The sequence below is a fragment of the Coregonus lavaretus genome, assembly GCF_964263955.1.
Source record: "Coregonus lavaretus genome assembly, chromosome: 8".
Classification (NCBI taxonomy): Eukaryota; Metazoa; Chordata; class Actinopteri; order Salmoniformes; family Salmonidae; genus Coregonus; species Coregonus lavaretus.
The window spans coordinates 35,423,863-35,440,847 of NC_139995.1; the positions used below are offsets into that span (position 1 = coordinate 35,423,863).

Genomic DNA, 16,985 nt, shown 5'->3' on the forward strand with positions numbered 1-16,985 from the left:
TCTGTCAAAAACACAGAACATCTTTTTATAAGAGACATACTCCTCTCCATCTTCACAACAACTGTGTCAATATGACTTGCCCATGATAATTGACCATCTAATGTTAGGAGTTTATCTTCCTCAACTTGCTCAATGGTCACACCCTTTATGCACAACTCCAGTTGAGGTTAAGGTCTTAGAGAATGTTTTGAACCAAATACAATGCTTTTAGTTTTAGATATGTGTATAAGACCAGTTTATTATTAATTACCATTCTGATACTGACTGTAACTCGTTATTTATCATTTTTCTGAGCTCACTAGCTTTGGGTGCTGACACAGTCATTCTAGCTTTGTGTAATACCAGTGGCAAATCATTTGTAAAAATAGAGAAGAGTAATGGCCCAAGGCAACTGACATGCAGGACACCACACTGTACATATCTGATGTTAGAGAAGCTTCCATTGAAGAACACTCTCTGGGTTCTATTGGATAAATAACTCCCCAACCATGTGATTGCAGGTGATGTAAAGCCATAGCAAGTGAGTTTCTTCAATAACAACTTATGATCAATAACATAATATATAATAATAATAATAATAATAATATGCCATTTAGCAGACGCTTTTATCCAAAGCGACTTACAGTCATGCGTGCATACATTTTTGTGTATGGGTGGTCCCGGGGATCGAACCCACTACCTTGGCGTTACAAGCGCCGTGCTCTACCAGCTGAGCTACAGAGGACCACAACATCATAGGCTGCGCTGAAATCTAACAATACAGCTCCAACTATCATCTTATTATAAATGTATTTTAACCAATCATCTCTCATCTGAGTCAGTGCAGTATAAGTTGAGTGCCCTTCTCTATATGCATGCTGAAAGTCAGTAGTTAACTTGTTCTCTGAAAAATAGCATCGTATTTGGTCAAACACAATTCTCTCCATCAGTTACTAAGAACAGGCAGCAAACTGATTGGGCGGCTGTTAAAGCCAGCAAAGGGTGTATTACTATTTTTAAGCAGTGGAATTACTTTACCTTCCTTTCACGCCTGTGGACACACACACTCCTTTAGGCTTTGGTTAAAGAAATAGCAAATAGGGGTGGCAAGAAAGTTTGCTACCATTCTCAATACTTTCCCATCAAGGTTGGCTGTACCTGGTAGCTTATCATTATTGATGGATAACAATAGGTTTTCCACCTCTCCCACACTAACTTGACCAAATTCAAAACAGCAGTCCTTCTCTTTCATTATTAGATATTCTATACAAAAATATGATGGTTCGCTGTTCAATATTGTCATTTCACTTCTGAGTTTTTCCACTTTACTAGTGAAATAGTCATTAAAATGATTGGCAATATACACTAACCTTAATCATAACCCTTACCTAACCTTGACCCTTAATTTAACCATTTTACATTTCAACTTCAATGGGTTAGGGACGTCTCAAGGATCCCGATAGCATGAAGCATATTGATTTATGTGTACTCTGATCATTGATTTACTATACCTCATTAAAATAAACAATTCATAGTATGGGGATAGAAATCATGCCCTTGGCCTATAGCAATAAAGTTAATAATCATATAAATAAAGAAAACTGAAATTACCAAGCTTGGGGATATTTTATATACTAGCCTAGGCTATAATGCATACTGCAAGATGTTTTTATTGCAAATCTTTTTATGCATAATTGTACATGCAAATAATAACATTATTTACCCATATGCCACTGAAGTCAATTGCTGTGTTCGAGAGCATCAAAACCATGGTGTATCATGTGTATATTGTGACTGACTGATCTACAAATAATATAAGGTAGTTATTTATGATGCAAGGTGATTTGTAGAATAGTCAGTCTCGCCTTTAAAGTCGGCTGCAATGTCGGACGTGCCCAATGGTCGTGTTCCTGCTCGATTAGATGTGCAGGCTTTGCATTGCATCAACAATGGCTGCGTGCCACATCATCGACTGTGCAGTCGGGTAACAGATTGATGTGGTTAGCTGATAGTTAAACACCTATCCAAGCGTTGTCAGATCTGGCAGACGTCTGCAATCTAGTCGGACAGGAAAACAACCAATGTCAGAGTCACAGATTACTTTTTTGTTCAATTGACATGACTACTTCAAACCTTTTAGTTATCAAGTATAACGATAGGTAATGAGCACAGGGGAAAACACATCGTTGCCATGTATTTTTAGCATGCAGATGTATTCCGTTCATAGAGGACATTACTGAGATGGGTTTCTGTCCAGTGATGGAAAACAAAACCTCATAGTTTAGAGGTGTCATGTCACAAAATTAAGTATAAGGTATAGGACCTCTGTGTCATGTCAGCCTAACGATGCCTTCCTCTAACAGTTTATAGGTTATTAGGTAGTTGATGTCATCAATAGGCCTGACTGACAGTCAGTGTTAAGTGATTTTCGTTATTGTGAGAACATTAACATCTGAAAGGACCACACCCATCATGTTATTAATATATTCATACTCTTCTCATCCACCTCCTGTTTACTCATTAAAAAAAAGGATTTCCTTTTTCAGGTTGTCCAATAGATGGGTTAGCTGACAACGTCACGAAATTGAAAGTGTATTTATTTTTTCGGTTTCATCTTAAATCAGCCATAAATCCCCTTGTGACAGGGGGAATGGAAACATGTTGTATGCAACAGGGAGTGGCAATTAAATGCATTGTTAAAACATTTCTAGCCTGTCTATCTATGGGTAACATAGTTGATGTGTTATGCTCGACCCGCTCAGTAGAACCAGCTCACCTGCTTTTACACTATGATTTGACTATTAGATGTTCAATGTTTCTTTTGAAAAAAATATTTCAAAAGGAATAGTTTCACCATATTAAAACGAGAGTTCAGTTCACATAACAGGGTTGACCTTAAATGAGGGACAGACATAAATTAATAGTACGGCCCAGTACATCACTGGGGCCAAGCTTCCTGCCATCCAGGACCTCTATACTAGGCGGTGTCAGAGGAAGGCCCTAAAAATTGCCAAAGACTCCAGCCACCCTAGTCATAGACTGTTCTCTCTGCTACCGCACGGCAAGCGGTACCGGAGCGCCAAGTCTAGGTCCAAAAGGCTTCTTAACAGCTTCTACCCCCAAGCCATAAGACTCCTGAACAGCTAATCATGGCTACCCGGACTATTTGCATTGTCCCCCCACCCCACCCCAACCCCCTCTTTTAGGCTGCTGCTACTCTGTTTATTATTTATGCATAGTCACTTTACCTCTACCTACATGTACATATTACCTCAATTACCTTGACTAACCGGTGACCCCGCACATTGACTCTGTACCGGTACCCCCTGTATATAGCCTCGCTACTGTTATTTTATTGTTACTCTTTAATTAATTATTGTTATTTTTTTATTTTTTTTTACTTCCGTTTATTTTAGTAAATACTTTCTTAACACTTATTTTTCTTAACTGCATTGTTGGTTAAGGGCTTGTAAGCATTTCTCTGTAAGGTCTACACCTGTTGTATTCGGCGCATGTGACAAACAACATTTGATTCGATTTGATTTTACTGTCAAAGCAACAAAATAACTAGTACTTTACAATGATGGTGAAAACTTGGAGAAATGTTGGGGTTAAGTGGGTTAAAATCTTCCTAGCATTCACAGAAGGTGCACGGAGGGACATGTCAAAATGCTGAATTTTGGCATTTTAGCAAGTCTTTATTTATATAAAAAATCTGATTTATTGAATATTCCATGTGGTCTATATTAAAGGGCACTTCTTTATCCTATCACAGCCATTAAACTCTGTAACTGTTTTAAAGTCACCGTTGGCCTCATGATGAAATTCCTGAACGGTTTCCTTCCTATTCGGCAACTGAGTTAGGAAGGACGCCTGTATCTTTGTAGTGGCTGGGTGCATTGATACACCATCCAAATTGTAATTAATAACTTGACCATTCTCAAAGGGATATTCAATGTCTGCTTTTTAAATTTTTACCCATCTACCAATAGGTGCCCTTCTTTGTGAGGCATTGGAAAACCTCCCTAGTCTTTGTGGTTGAATCTGTGTTTGAAATTACCTTACAGATAATTGTTTGTGTGGGGTACAGAGATGAGGTAGTCATTCAAAAATCATGTTAAACATGTATTATTGCACACGGAGTGAGTCCATGCAACTTATGTGACTTGTTAAGCAAATGTATACTTCTGAACTTATTTAGACTGCCATAACAAAGGGGTTGAATACTTATTGACTCAAGACATTTCAGCTGTTCATTTTTTATTAATTTGTAAACATTTCAAAAAACATAATTCCATTTTGACATGATGTGGTATTGTGTGTAGGCCAGTGACACAAAATCTCAATTTAATCTATTTTAAATTCAGGCTGTAACACAACAACATCTGGAAAAAGTAAAGGGGTGTGATTCACTGTGTGAATACTTTCTGAAGGCACTGTACATTCCGTTCTCTGCAATCACAAAACTCTCTCTATCCTCTATCTTGTTAAGAGTGTTCAGGTGTGTTGGCCATGCCCATTTATTAGCCACACCTGATCTTAATGAGTGCTTGTTTCCTTTGAAATTGGGTCTGTTTGAATAGACTGAAATGAACAGCTTTGTATGAGTAAAAAAAACATGGCATGCTAGCTCCATCCTGGTGGCACAGTGGACTAATTTCATGGATAGAGAACAGAAGATCATAGGTTTAACAATCACTGATGCCGTGCCACAATAAAAAAAGAAATGTGTTTGCATGATTAATGCCTAAGGAAATGAATTTCTATGGGTCCGTTCTGTGTTACCTAAACTAGCAATGTTATTAAAAGTCTTATTGAAACATGTTCTCAGAAAGTAATTTAATTACCATCAAATAACCTATAATTTCAATTCTCAGAATGTTAATAAAACCCCAGGAAAACTTTCAGGGAACCATAGTAAAATGTTCTCAGAACCGCCTTGCAACCTAAAATTTTATTTTCACAGAACAGGCAACATTTTCACTTCCATTCTCAGAACGTTTAAAAAAAAATCAGTTTTACCAGTTAGGAAACGTATAGCTTTGTTCCCAGAACCAATGGGAAACCAAAAGCCTACGTTCCCACAACTTCCAAGGAACGAAATGTGCTAGCTGGGCACTTATTGTTATCAAAAACATTTCTCTAACACATTCAATGCTGTTGTATTTGTACTTGTAACTGGGCTTCTGAATGATCCTATTATATAGTTCATCATGACCCAGTTGGGTCTGAACACCTATAACGGTAACATTCTGAAGGAGGTGAGCTCTTGTCTTAGTAAGTTGTCAGCACCATGGTAAAGTTGGACGCTCTCAGGCAAACGAGCGCAGGGCCCCATCCCGTCTGCTGGGCCTCCAGTGGGCCCTCTGCCAGGACCCTCCCCGCCATGCTGGCCCATATGCCAGGGTATATTTCACTCAGAGTGGCTGGCTGCAATAACGGTTGCGGTAGCGCCACTGAGTTGGGATGACCATCTGTCCACCAGAGAGCTAGCAGGGCCTGGACAGCCTGCAGCCTGTCAGCCACTAGACCAGAGAGCAGAAAGATCTCCAGTCAGTTTGTTTGAGGGACCAAGATTACTTCGTAATGCCTACTTTTAAGTACTCTTATAAGTCAGGGTTGTGGGGAAAAAAACCTCTGTATCCTATTTTGTATCATGGTCACTATTATAGTCTATTATTCCACTCTATTTGTCAGTTTCCGATGGTAATATATTAAAACCGCAGCGAATGACAAAGAGTAGTCAGGCTGATCATTGATTTGTAAGGACCCACAATAATGGGAAGAGGATAATTGGGTGAGAAGTTCAGGGCCAGGGGAAAATAAGTATTGGTGAATGTAGTATTTCTGGTAAACAAGCTAAACAGCTGAACTGAGAGAGTTTTCTTTGTACTTTGAACACGCTGCCTTGCCAGTACAATCTGTGTGCATTTGGTGTGGGTGACGTGGCTGAGTATAGACAGACTGTACTCAGCCAGGGCGGTGTGTGTGTGTGTGTGTGTGTGTGTGTGTGTGTGTGTGTGTGTGTGTGTGTGTGTGTGTGTTGGTTTGAGTGTCTTAAGTGTCTGTTTTTGTGTACCTGTGTCATGTCAGTGTTTTTTTTGTGAGTGTGTGTCTGTATGAGTCTTCTAGTGTGCTGGTATTTGTCTATTTGGGTTCTTGTGGGTGTATTATTCAGACTTATGGTCACAAAGCTGCTCAGCCCTCTGCAGATAACCTATGAAACATAATGGTGTTGCTTTGTTCTTGATCAATAGCCAATATTACTAATGTCTCCATGACACAACCACCACCCTCTTTCACCCTCTCTCTTTGTCCATCTGTTCCTTTGAATTTTACACTATCTTTGTTCATCTCTTCCTTTGAATTTTACACTATCTTTGCCCTCATCTTTCTTCCTTTTGTTGCTTCTGCTTTCTCCCACGTTAGTTATCTCCCTCTTACTTAGCTAACATGTGCTGTAGTGGTGTCTCTCCGACTGACAGAGTTAGCCTGCCTGGACAACCCATTGGCCTTTTCAAAGGACATTACATTTGACATTTAGCAGACGCTCTTATCCAGAGTCAGTGCATTCATGTTGTAGTCAACCGTTAGCCTATTGACATCAACTGATTGAGCTTATTCAAACTTCACATTCTTAAATAGATAGTATGAAATGTGATATAGGCCTATCTATCGGTTGTTGCTTTTTTTTTTAACACTCATACAGACAATTTTCCATTGCGGACTCTAAACCTAAATCTATTTTTCTCTCTACTTCTGGGTCTCCCTGTCCTCTCTTGGCTCTTGTCCTCCACACAAATGATTTAATTTCAGCACTAATATGTCAGCATATAATTAATTGTACTGGTTACAATTCTGTTCACAGCGCTGACCGAGCTTACTGCTGATTTTTGCTTATATGTGTTCTGATTTTATAACACTCTTGTGTCATCTGTTTAATTGATGAATACAGTTAGTGGATGGGAGAGTGTGAAAATACTTGAAGTCACTGAAAAGTTTGTGTTATATTGTAATGCTGAGTATAAATCTGAGTTATTGAAGTTTAAAAAGTAGGCACATTAATGATCATGACACACAATGTTTTGAAGCTGGGTGCATCCATATACTGGAGAGATCCATTTTAATGTTGGCCTCCACACAGTTTGCCCTTTATCATGAGTTTGATTAAGAACTCATTCTGTTTTACAACAACGACGACCTGTGGAGTGTTGCAGTGGGAAGATGAGGATTCAAAATGACCCAGTTTAAACCTGCCAGCAGGGTGATTTGATGGCAATCAACATAAAAAACGTAACAGAGGCCAGGTTGGACATTTGGCCAGGACACCGGGGTAGCCTACTCCTCTATCCAATTGGTTTTAGTATTAAATGTTTTGTTTATTGTGGTGGTACTTTCCTATCTGTAAAGGGGAGAGTTGTTTTTTTTACTATCAGTTTTGTCAACTTCGGTCCCTCAGGCCCAGGCAGCACTTTGCTGCCGAATTTAGCAGGTTAGGATTTAATGGTGTTCATTTCAACACCATCGACAGCTCCCGTAAACCGGATGCCCCCAGCTGGACTAGGAGCTTGTAAAAGCACTGGGTGTATAAACGGACGAGGAAATACACAAAATGGCCTAATGTAACGTGTACGCTGGGAGTCGGTAAGCAAGTACAGGGAGTGAATTTAATAATAAATGGAACAAAACAAGAGTAGCGTACAGACATGAAACACAGGAACAGAATCAATAACGCCTGGGGAAAGAACCAAAGGGAGTGACAGATATAGGGGAGGTAATCAGGAAGGTGATTGAGTCCAGGTGAGTCTGATGAGGCGCTGGTGCGCGTAACGATGGTGACAGGTGTGTGTAATGATGAGCAGACTGGGGACCTCGAACGCCGGAGAGGGAACATAAATCTCTGATGGATAATTGTTTGATTCCCTAAACAGATCTGTTGCTCAGCTAAACTGTTTTTCTTGTCATGTGACCATGGAAATGCTTGCATATTTTCAATGAATAATTATTTGTATTTTCTTAAAATATAATAATGAGCTTAAATACTTGTTTGTTTGTTTCTTGTTTCCGTAGGCTAGTTTGATAGTTTTCTGCCTTACAGAGGAATCACTAAACTGCTTGATTTTTCCGCTCATTTATTATTGAGTTTAAATATGTGGACACGTGGGTTCGGCGCTCCATATAGGCTGCTGCATGTGGCGCCGACAGTGAGCATCCGCCCTCTTAAGAGTTCGGTCCGGGGTGTCTCTCGGTGGGGGTCCGGCAAGGCCAGACAACGCTCACAATACACAGAGGCTTTACCCTCCTCACATCCTCACTTTCATATATCTGTAACTAATGTTTTCATCTGGCTGTGATTCAACTCTAATCTAGTTATGGCATGGTTAATCTATTCAGTCGTTTGATGCTGCTTGGCCGAGTTCTTTGAAATTCGTGTCATTTTCTTTGTGGCATTAAGTAACACCTGGCTGAACTTCATGAAAGAACACCACAGTGGTTGGGTGGCTAGTGAAGCAATGTGCATTATTACAACATTCATGTAAGCCAAGAGCCTAGTATCCGTTTAGATGATAGGCCTAGACTTGAGAAAACGTTGAATAAACTATGCATAGGCATATGTAACAAGAGATAGACATGTGATAGAAGACTCACTCCGGGGCAGTGGCAGACTACTAATATCAGTCCTTGTCCATTGACATTACATACACCGTTTAGATTTCCCGGGATACACTGACTAGCACGTAGCCGCAACGTCACATGAAAATCAGCACCTCCGACAGCGGCTTCTGCCAATGCGCAGCCATACGGCGGAGCATTTTTCCTTCACGGATAGACTGAGGAAGGAATAATCATAGGAAAATGAGGGGACAACAACGATATAGAAAAACACATCTGTGTTTCAATTAGGCTAGCATGCATTTTCATGGCATGATCCTCCGTTTGTCCATCCACCAAATCAATTTCGATGGAGGCACGTCTGCTGTCAGAAGCAAGTATTTAAACACTGCCATGTAAAATAGCGTTTTATTGTTGTGATTGGTCGTAATTAGTTATTGGTAGTAAACGAACCCGTTATTTGGTGGCAAAGTTGATCTGGCATGGCGATGTAATCGGTTTGCTTCGTTCCCATACTCTGGGGGGTTATTCCCTGGCATCTCCGTTCTTCCTGGTGTGTGTTCTGCAGGAATCGTTGCAGGAAGAACAAAAAATAGCATGGAATTTCAATGGCAAGGGGATGTTTGTTTTTCTACAGGTTTTTGATGTCTCGTCCGATCCTGTTTAAAATGCGAACACGTTGGATAGTAAAGTGGCTCTCGGACTTATGTGAAGAGGGAACAGTGTGGGACATATTCTCTATCTATCAGCCAGAAGAAAAAAAGAGTGAGGAAACAGGGGAAGAGAAAAGCACGGTGTTCTGAAGTCTAGCATGCCATTGAGGGACAAACAACAGAGAGATGATTGTCAACTGGCCTTTTTTGTACGGACTAAACAGATGAAAACAACACCCAAACATGACTCAGTGGAATTACTGATGACATAGCGACATCTGTTTTTTAATAACATTATATATTATCCCGGAGCCTCCAACGCTCCCTACTCCACTCTCTATCTATTTTGCTCCCCCTCTCTGCTTGCGATAGAATTTTCGTTCAAAACCTTGGACAACTCTGGTTAAACGCAAGTGACTGGATCGAAAATGTACGTGAGGGGATTCAGTTTGATCCTATTGCTGTTTGGTTATGCTCATCGCTCACACTGAAAGCTGTCGGGATTTTTTGGTATCGGCATCGGTTGAATCCCAAAAGAAACTGCCCATCCATGAAAAAACTTCCGCATTGGCTATCGGCTACACATGGTAACAGAGAAAATGTAACAAGGAGTGATTCAATCTATTTCCATTGACCAAGATTTGTTCTCGGCAGTCATGCTTTTTATAGAAACCTCGGATATTTTTTTGATACTATAGCCCATAGCTAGAGAAGGCTACTTGAACCAAATAGGTTTGCACTTCGTAATAATAATAGGCTACTTACAAAGCCCATTTTGGCTCTCAAATCGTGCAAAAAAAATGCCTGATTTATACAACTCCCTTTATTGATACCTTCTATTTCACCCTACAGCCGCATTTTGCCTATGTGGGCTAGATCATTATGTTTAAGTACCGGATCCGTATGTTTTTCAATGAACTGAAAGTGCTGGTTTTGATGCGGTCTGGCTCAAGACGGGGGACCGATTCTGACACAGACCCAGACAGGCGAACAAGCAGCATGCGAGGGCTCGGGGTAGGAGGCTGCGGGTGGCCACCCTTCGACTGCTCTACCCGGGACGACGAAGAAGAGTACTATGGCACCAATCCCCGGCCGCGGAGCCTGGCATTCGAGGAGAAGGATGCGAAGCTTCAAGCGAGCCTGGACGCTGTGTCGCTCACAAGCAGCTTGGACAGTGGCATGCGCTCGCCGCAGTGCCGGATCTGCTTCCAGGGCCCCGAACAGGTAGGCTCTCCTGTCCTGAACCGAAGCCCTGCACTTCACCTATCTATCCACGTCTAGGCTACCGTTCCCTATGCGCCTTTTGATTACCCATCGTTTCCCCATTGTTTCCAGGGCTATTTCATTGTCCCTTCAAGGCTTCAAAGTTGGTTCTTCACATGTATTTCAGGTCTATACATAAGCACACATTGCAGGGAAGCTCAGGTATCACTGTATGGCTAAGGAAAACAAGCATGTCTTTTATCAGGTCAAAGACCAAACTTTTCTACAATAGATCAAGTCGACCTTTGCCTCCAAAGATCCCATAAGAGACACATTGGCTCCATGCAGACTGTTACTCCTGGAATCCAGAATAACTAAAGTGGATACAATGCTTTTAACTTAAACTTTGTTGACATGTTTCTGCATCCTCATGTTCCAGCTGCAGCCCAAACAGACAGTGATACAGCTTCCTTCCATTGAGGAGCATAAGCAGGATTTTCGTTCAGAGACTTACAGCTCCGGTTAACTTTAAGCTCTGGCATTGTGACCACATTAGGGTGCCACATGTCTGGTTTCATGAAGCAACTCATGAAACATCAAATCTGGAAATGTCTCCAATGGGTCAAACTTTCACAAAGTGTAACAGAGAATTTACATCATGGATGGTTATCAGTGCTGTGCCAATATTAAACATTGTTGTATTGTTATCCTGTTTGAGGGACAGTTTTCCAATAGACAGCAAAACAAATTAAATATAGTTGTTCGTACTTGGTTCCATACATTGTTCCATATACATATTGTTCCATACATACATTCATACATACTGTACATACATACATACATACATACATACATACATACATACTGTACATAAATACATACATATTGTTTCATATATTGTGCCAACGTACACTACCGGTCAAAAGTTTTAGAACATCTACTCATTCAAGGGTTTTTCTTTCTTTTGACTATTTTTCTACATTGTAGAATAATAGTGAAGACATCAAAGCTATGAAATAACACATATGGAATCATGTAGTAACCAAAAAAGTGTTAAACAAATCAAAATATATTTTATATTTGAGATTCTTCAAATAGCCACCCTTTGCCTTGATGATAGCTTTGCACACTCTTGGCATTCGCTCAACCAGCTTCACCTGGAATGCTTTTCCAACAGTCTTGAAGGAGTTCCCACATATGCTGAGCACTTGTTGGCTGCTTTTCCTTCACTCTGCGGTCCGACTCATCCCAAACCATCTCAATTTGGTTGTGGTCGGGGGATTGTGGAGGCCAGGCCATCTGATGCAGCACTCCATCACTCTCCTTCTTGGTAAAATAGCCCTTACACAGCCTGGAGGTGTGTTGGGTCATTGTCTTGTTGAAAAACAAATGATAGTCCCACTAAGCCCAAACCAGATGGGAAGGCATATCGCTACAGAATCCTGTGGTAGCCATGCTGGTTAAGTGTGCCTTGAATTCTAAATAAATCACAGACAGTGTCACCAGCAAAACAAAACACACCATAACACCTCCTCCTCCATGCTTTACGGTGGGAAATACACATGCGGAGATCATCCGTTCACCCACACCACCTCTCACAAAGACAAGACGGTTGGAACCAAAAATCGCAAATTTGGCTCCAGACCAAATAGGGCTATCTTCTGTATACACCCCCCCCCCCCCCCTCCCCTCCCCTACCTTGTCACAACACAACTGATTGGCTCAAACGCATTAAGAAGGAAATAAATTCCACGAATTCACTTTTAACAAGGCACACCTGTTAATTGAAATGCATTCCAGATGACTACCTCATGAAGCTGGTTGAGAGAAGCCAAGAGTGTGCAAAGCTGTCATCAAGGCAAAGGGTGGCTATTTGAAGAATCTCAAATATAAAATATATTTTGATTTGTTTAACACTTTTTTGGTTACTACATGATTCCATATGAGTTATTTCATAGTTTTGATGTCTTCACTATTATTCTACAATGTAGAAAATAGTACAAATAAAGAAAAACCCTTGAATGAGTAGGTGTTCTAAAACTTTTGACCGGTAGTGTATATCTTTTCAGGTTAAAACAGGCAGTGGTTCCACCACCAAGAAGCAGATACAGATTATTACTGTAGGTACATACCAAGTACCATAAGAAACTATGAAGAAAACAATTGCTTTAATATTTCAAGCTCTGAATTTTAAACAAGGAACGATAAACTGTAGGCCTAAGTGTACAAACATTGATCTTTTTTTACACATTCTGCATATATAGCACAGGAGGTTGGTGGCACCTTAATTGGGGAGGATGGGCTTGTGGTAATGGCTGGAGCGGAATTAGTGGAATGGTATCAAATACATCAAACACATGGTTTCCATGTGTTTGATGCCATTCCATTTGCTCCGTTCCAGCCATTATTATGAGCCGTTCTCCCCTCAGCAGCCTCCACTGATATATAGAGATGGATAATGCTAGCTAACTCCTGTATATACCCGGATATCTCCGAGTTCTTTTTGTGTGCTTGTGTGTCATGTTGCAGATAACATGAGTAGAGCAGAAGTGCTTTCAATATTAGTCTGATTGTTGTGATTTGATTCACTGTCAGTCTGAACCTGACACTACTGTGTGACAGCTAACCCACTGGGCACAGATGTCATTTCAACGTCTTGTTTTGATTTACATTTGGTTTAGTTGTCAACGAACATGAATTCACGTGAAATCAACAAAAAATGTCAACATGTCATTGGATTTAGGTTAAAAGTTGGGTGGAAAAAAATGAAATTCCCTTACCCAGTGGGAAGGTCCTGAGAGGATTTCATCCATCGCAAATCTTGTCAGGATTTCATCACTGGCAAAAAGGAAAACACAAATAATGTCAAAAGAGGTGTAACAACATGTGAGGGACCAACAATGACAATAGGACACCCCTCAGATTGAATACAGTAGGACATACAGTAGATACATTGAAATACAGTAGTAAAGTGCATCATGGGTAATGCATTTAATGACCTTTGCCCTTTTATCATGACATCGAATCACAATTAATCAACAAAGATTCTTGTCTGTGCAAAATATTTGAAACATTGCCAAGAAATACGTACAAAAACAACCCTTAAAAAAGTATATTAGTGATGGTAGAAAATGACTGTTACTCTACCAAATACTCTTCCTGTATACTTGAGTGAATTAAATCAAAATCAGTTTTGTATGAATTATTTGACTATTTGTTTGTTAAAAAGCAACAACAACAAAAAGGCCTGAGCTAAGCCTTGGGCTGTAATATTATAGATAGAAACAGTCTTTGTTGCAGCACCATGTCCCGTGATATAAGCATCCACTGAGGGAATCAAATGAGACAGAACCCCTGAATACTTTTAATTAGACTTGGTGGTGTCCTTTGAAAGGAGGCACGTGGATCAATTGATAGAGCGGAGATGACAACATTGCGTGGAGTTGATTTATAGGAGTGTCGTGATGGGGACTTACTGTGCAGTAGAATAAGAGAGATGAAGAGAGGACTGTGGAGTCTGCACAAACCCTGTAGCTAGGGGTATAGTGCCCTAACCTTATCACAAATCTACATACAGTGTATTATTCCATCGCTGAACTGGGGAATGATCATCCTTCCAAACCTCTAACTGTACATGTATATTAAACGGGTTACATTTTCTCATTAGTTGAAAGACTGCAGATAAAGAAGAGCTTAGGAAGGGGGTTTCAAATGGGAGGTCAAGGAGTATCTTATCCTAGATGAGAATATGTTTTGAAAGTGTAGCAAGTATAGTTCTAAGAATATCCTTGGAACAGCTGGCTGTAGCTCTATGTTATTTGCAGTGAGGTGGTGGTGGTGTTGCACGTGTATGGACCCAGGCTCTGCTGGTTGGAGAGTGCTGATGTGTAAGGCATTGGACTGCAGGCAGATTCTGACATTCATCCAATATCAATGGAGAGACATGCTCATGGAACCTACAGTGGATTGTCTAGATGGACAACTGTCCCACATGCAATCCCAGGGTTTTAACTGAAACTCACACCATGAAGACTATTCACTACATTACATTAAAGATAGATTCAACTTGAGTCAGATCCCAATCCTCATAAATGATACGTACAGTCATTTATGGGATTCAGTTATTCAGTCTATCTAACAGTAATGGAACTGTGTCATGAATAAAGGGACTGCCCCAGGAAACTGCTGTAAAATGAGGCACAATCATAGCATAAGATATTTGACACAAAAAACATGCTTTCACAACAGTTCACCTACCCTTTGTCTTCCTACGCATTCTTCTATCTACCTGTGTATTTGTTCTCTAAATAGAAACTATACAGAAAGTGTTCATTACCATATGGGTGGAAGAATCTGATTACCTTGTGCATTAATACATTTACGCTATTTTTTCACACTAGTGTAGTCAGAGAGGAATGTTGTAAATCATGTCACCGTCTGGTGTTTCTGGAGCAGTAGTAACTCTAATTGTGCACATGTCAAAATATGTGTGCGTACGTGTGTGTTTGTGTGCAAGTGTGTGCCAGTGTGTGAATGCATGCGTGAGAGTGTGTGTGCGTCTCATTTATATGGTACATCTCAAATTATATGGACCAAGGCGAGAGCAAGATCATAAAGGAGAGATGATAAGAGATGGAGAAAGAGAGTGGGGGAGGGGAAATATACAAGATAGAGAGAGAAGGGGGGAAGAGAGATGGACAGTAAGGTAGTGTAGTACTGTTGGGAAAGAACAGTAGAGTGGGGAAAAAGGTGATGAAAATAAAATGAATATTTTAGGCATTCTCTTATCTCTTTAAACCACATGGTTAATTGAGAACATTCATTTTTTACGTTTGCCTATGCAGCTTTTGTCATGATGATTCTGTGTAAGCTATTCACAAAGACTACTCTTTGGCTTTGATATTGTTACAGTATGACATTTTCACGCATCAGCCCGTTCTATAGCTAGGTTATATTCAACTTGATAAACACTTGAATGCCAGTTATGTTTTCAATTCAGTCAATTCAGGAAGTAAACTGGAATTCCAATTCCATTTCCAAATGTTTCTCATTGAAAGCCATTGAGGGAACAAGCAGAGTATTTGGAAGTGCACAACATTAATCACATACAATACCACTACATCAACCATATCACTCCTCTATAAGAGTTTCTCAAGTACACTCCCGGAAAAAAGAGGGATGTGTAGCACCATTTGTCTCTGTAGGAGAACCCTGTGAAAATAGGCTCCAGATAGAACCCTTTTTCAGGTCAGATAGAAGCTTTTTGGGTTCCAAATAGAACCTGAGTTCCAAATACAGATGTAGGATCTTAATTTGAGCCAGTTTGCCACAGCAGGAAAATAATCCTGCAGCAACAAGAAATGGGAATAGTATGTGGATTACAATTAATGGACATTTTTGTAGGGGTTGATACAAAAATTTGTTAGGGCAAATCAAGTCTGACATTTCAAAAGTGGAAATTACAAACTTAAGAAGCCTTTTTAAAACTCAAATAAACTAAAAGTTTGCATTTCCTGCTGTGCAGGAAAATGCTCAGCAACACAAGAGTGACATCTGTAGAACCTGTTAACCTCTACGGGACGGTAGAGCTAACGTGCGCTAATGTGATTAGCATGACTATTGTAAATAACAGCAAACTTTCCAGGACATAGACATGTCTTATATGGGCAGAAAGCTTAAATCCTTGTTAATCTAACTGCACTGTCCAATTTACAGTAGCTATTACAGTGACAAAACACCATGCTATTGTTTGAGGAGAGTGCACAAAAAAGAAAAACTATCACGGCAACTGGTTTGATACATTCACCTCTTAAGGTAAATAATGTACTTACATTCAGTAATCTTGCTCTAATTTGTCATCCTGAGGGTCCCAGAGATAAAATGTAGCATAGTTCTGTTTGATAAAATCAATTTTTATATTCAAATGTAGGAACTGGGTTCTACAATTTGAACCCTTGCTGTCTCTGGCTCCACACCCACCCCGCCCGGCCATCTAAATGTGTGAAAGTTAGTGTATAAGCTAATGATGCATCATGTATGACATTCCTGGTATATGTGTAAACTTACATTTTGTATTACCATATCATTTTTGTATGTTCTCTATAGTTATGTACTTGAAAATGTATCAATTGACCAATTCGGCACATTTGAGCAGACTTGATACAAAATAGTCCAGTATTGCAATGCTTCACTGGATCAATCTGAAACTTTGCGCACACACTGCTGCCATCTAGTGGCCAAAATCTAAATTGCGCCTATACTGCAATATTATATTGTGGCCTTTCTCTTGCATTTCAAAGATGATGGAACAAACAAAAAAATAGAAAACACATGTTTTTTTGTTTGTATTATCTTTTACCAGATCTAATGTGTTATATTCTCTTACATTAATTTCACATTTCCACAAACTTCAAAGTGTTTCCTTTCAAATGGTATCAAGAATATGCATATCCTTGCTTCAGGTCCTGAGCTACAGGCAGTTAGATTTTGGTATGTCATTATAGGCGAAAATTGAAAAAAAGGTTCCAATCCTTAAGA

At 40.0% G+C, this 16,985-nt stretch overlaps 1 protein-coding gene across 1 annotated transcript in view; it reads left to right on the top strand.

Annotated features, from left to right (window-relative positions):
• Nucleotides 1–9,965: 9,965 nt before the first annotated feature.
• Nucleotides 9,966–16,985, top strand: part of LOC311133674 (E3 ubiquitin-protein ligase MARCHF9-like) — a gene marked incomplete at its 3' end in the record, with an annotated part of 36,106 nt that continues 29,086 nt past the window's right edge. Inside the window, exon 1 of the mRNA XM_084167207.1 lies at nucleotides 9,966–10,469. Coding sequence (XP_084023333.1) covers nucleotides 10,128–10,469 — 342 coding nt within the window. The 5' untranslated portion in view covers nucleotides 9,966–10,127. The remainder of the gene's footprint in view (nucleotides 10,470–16,985) is intronic.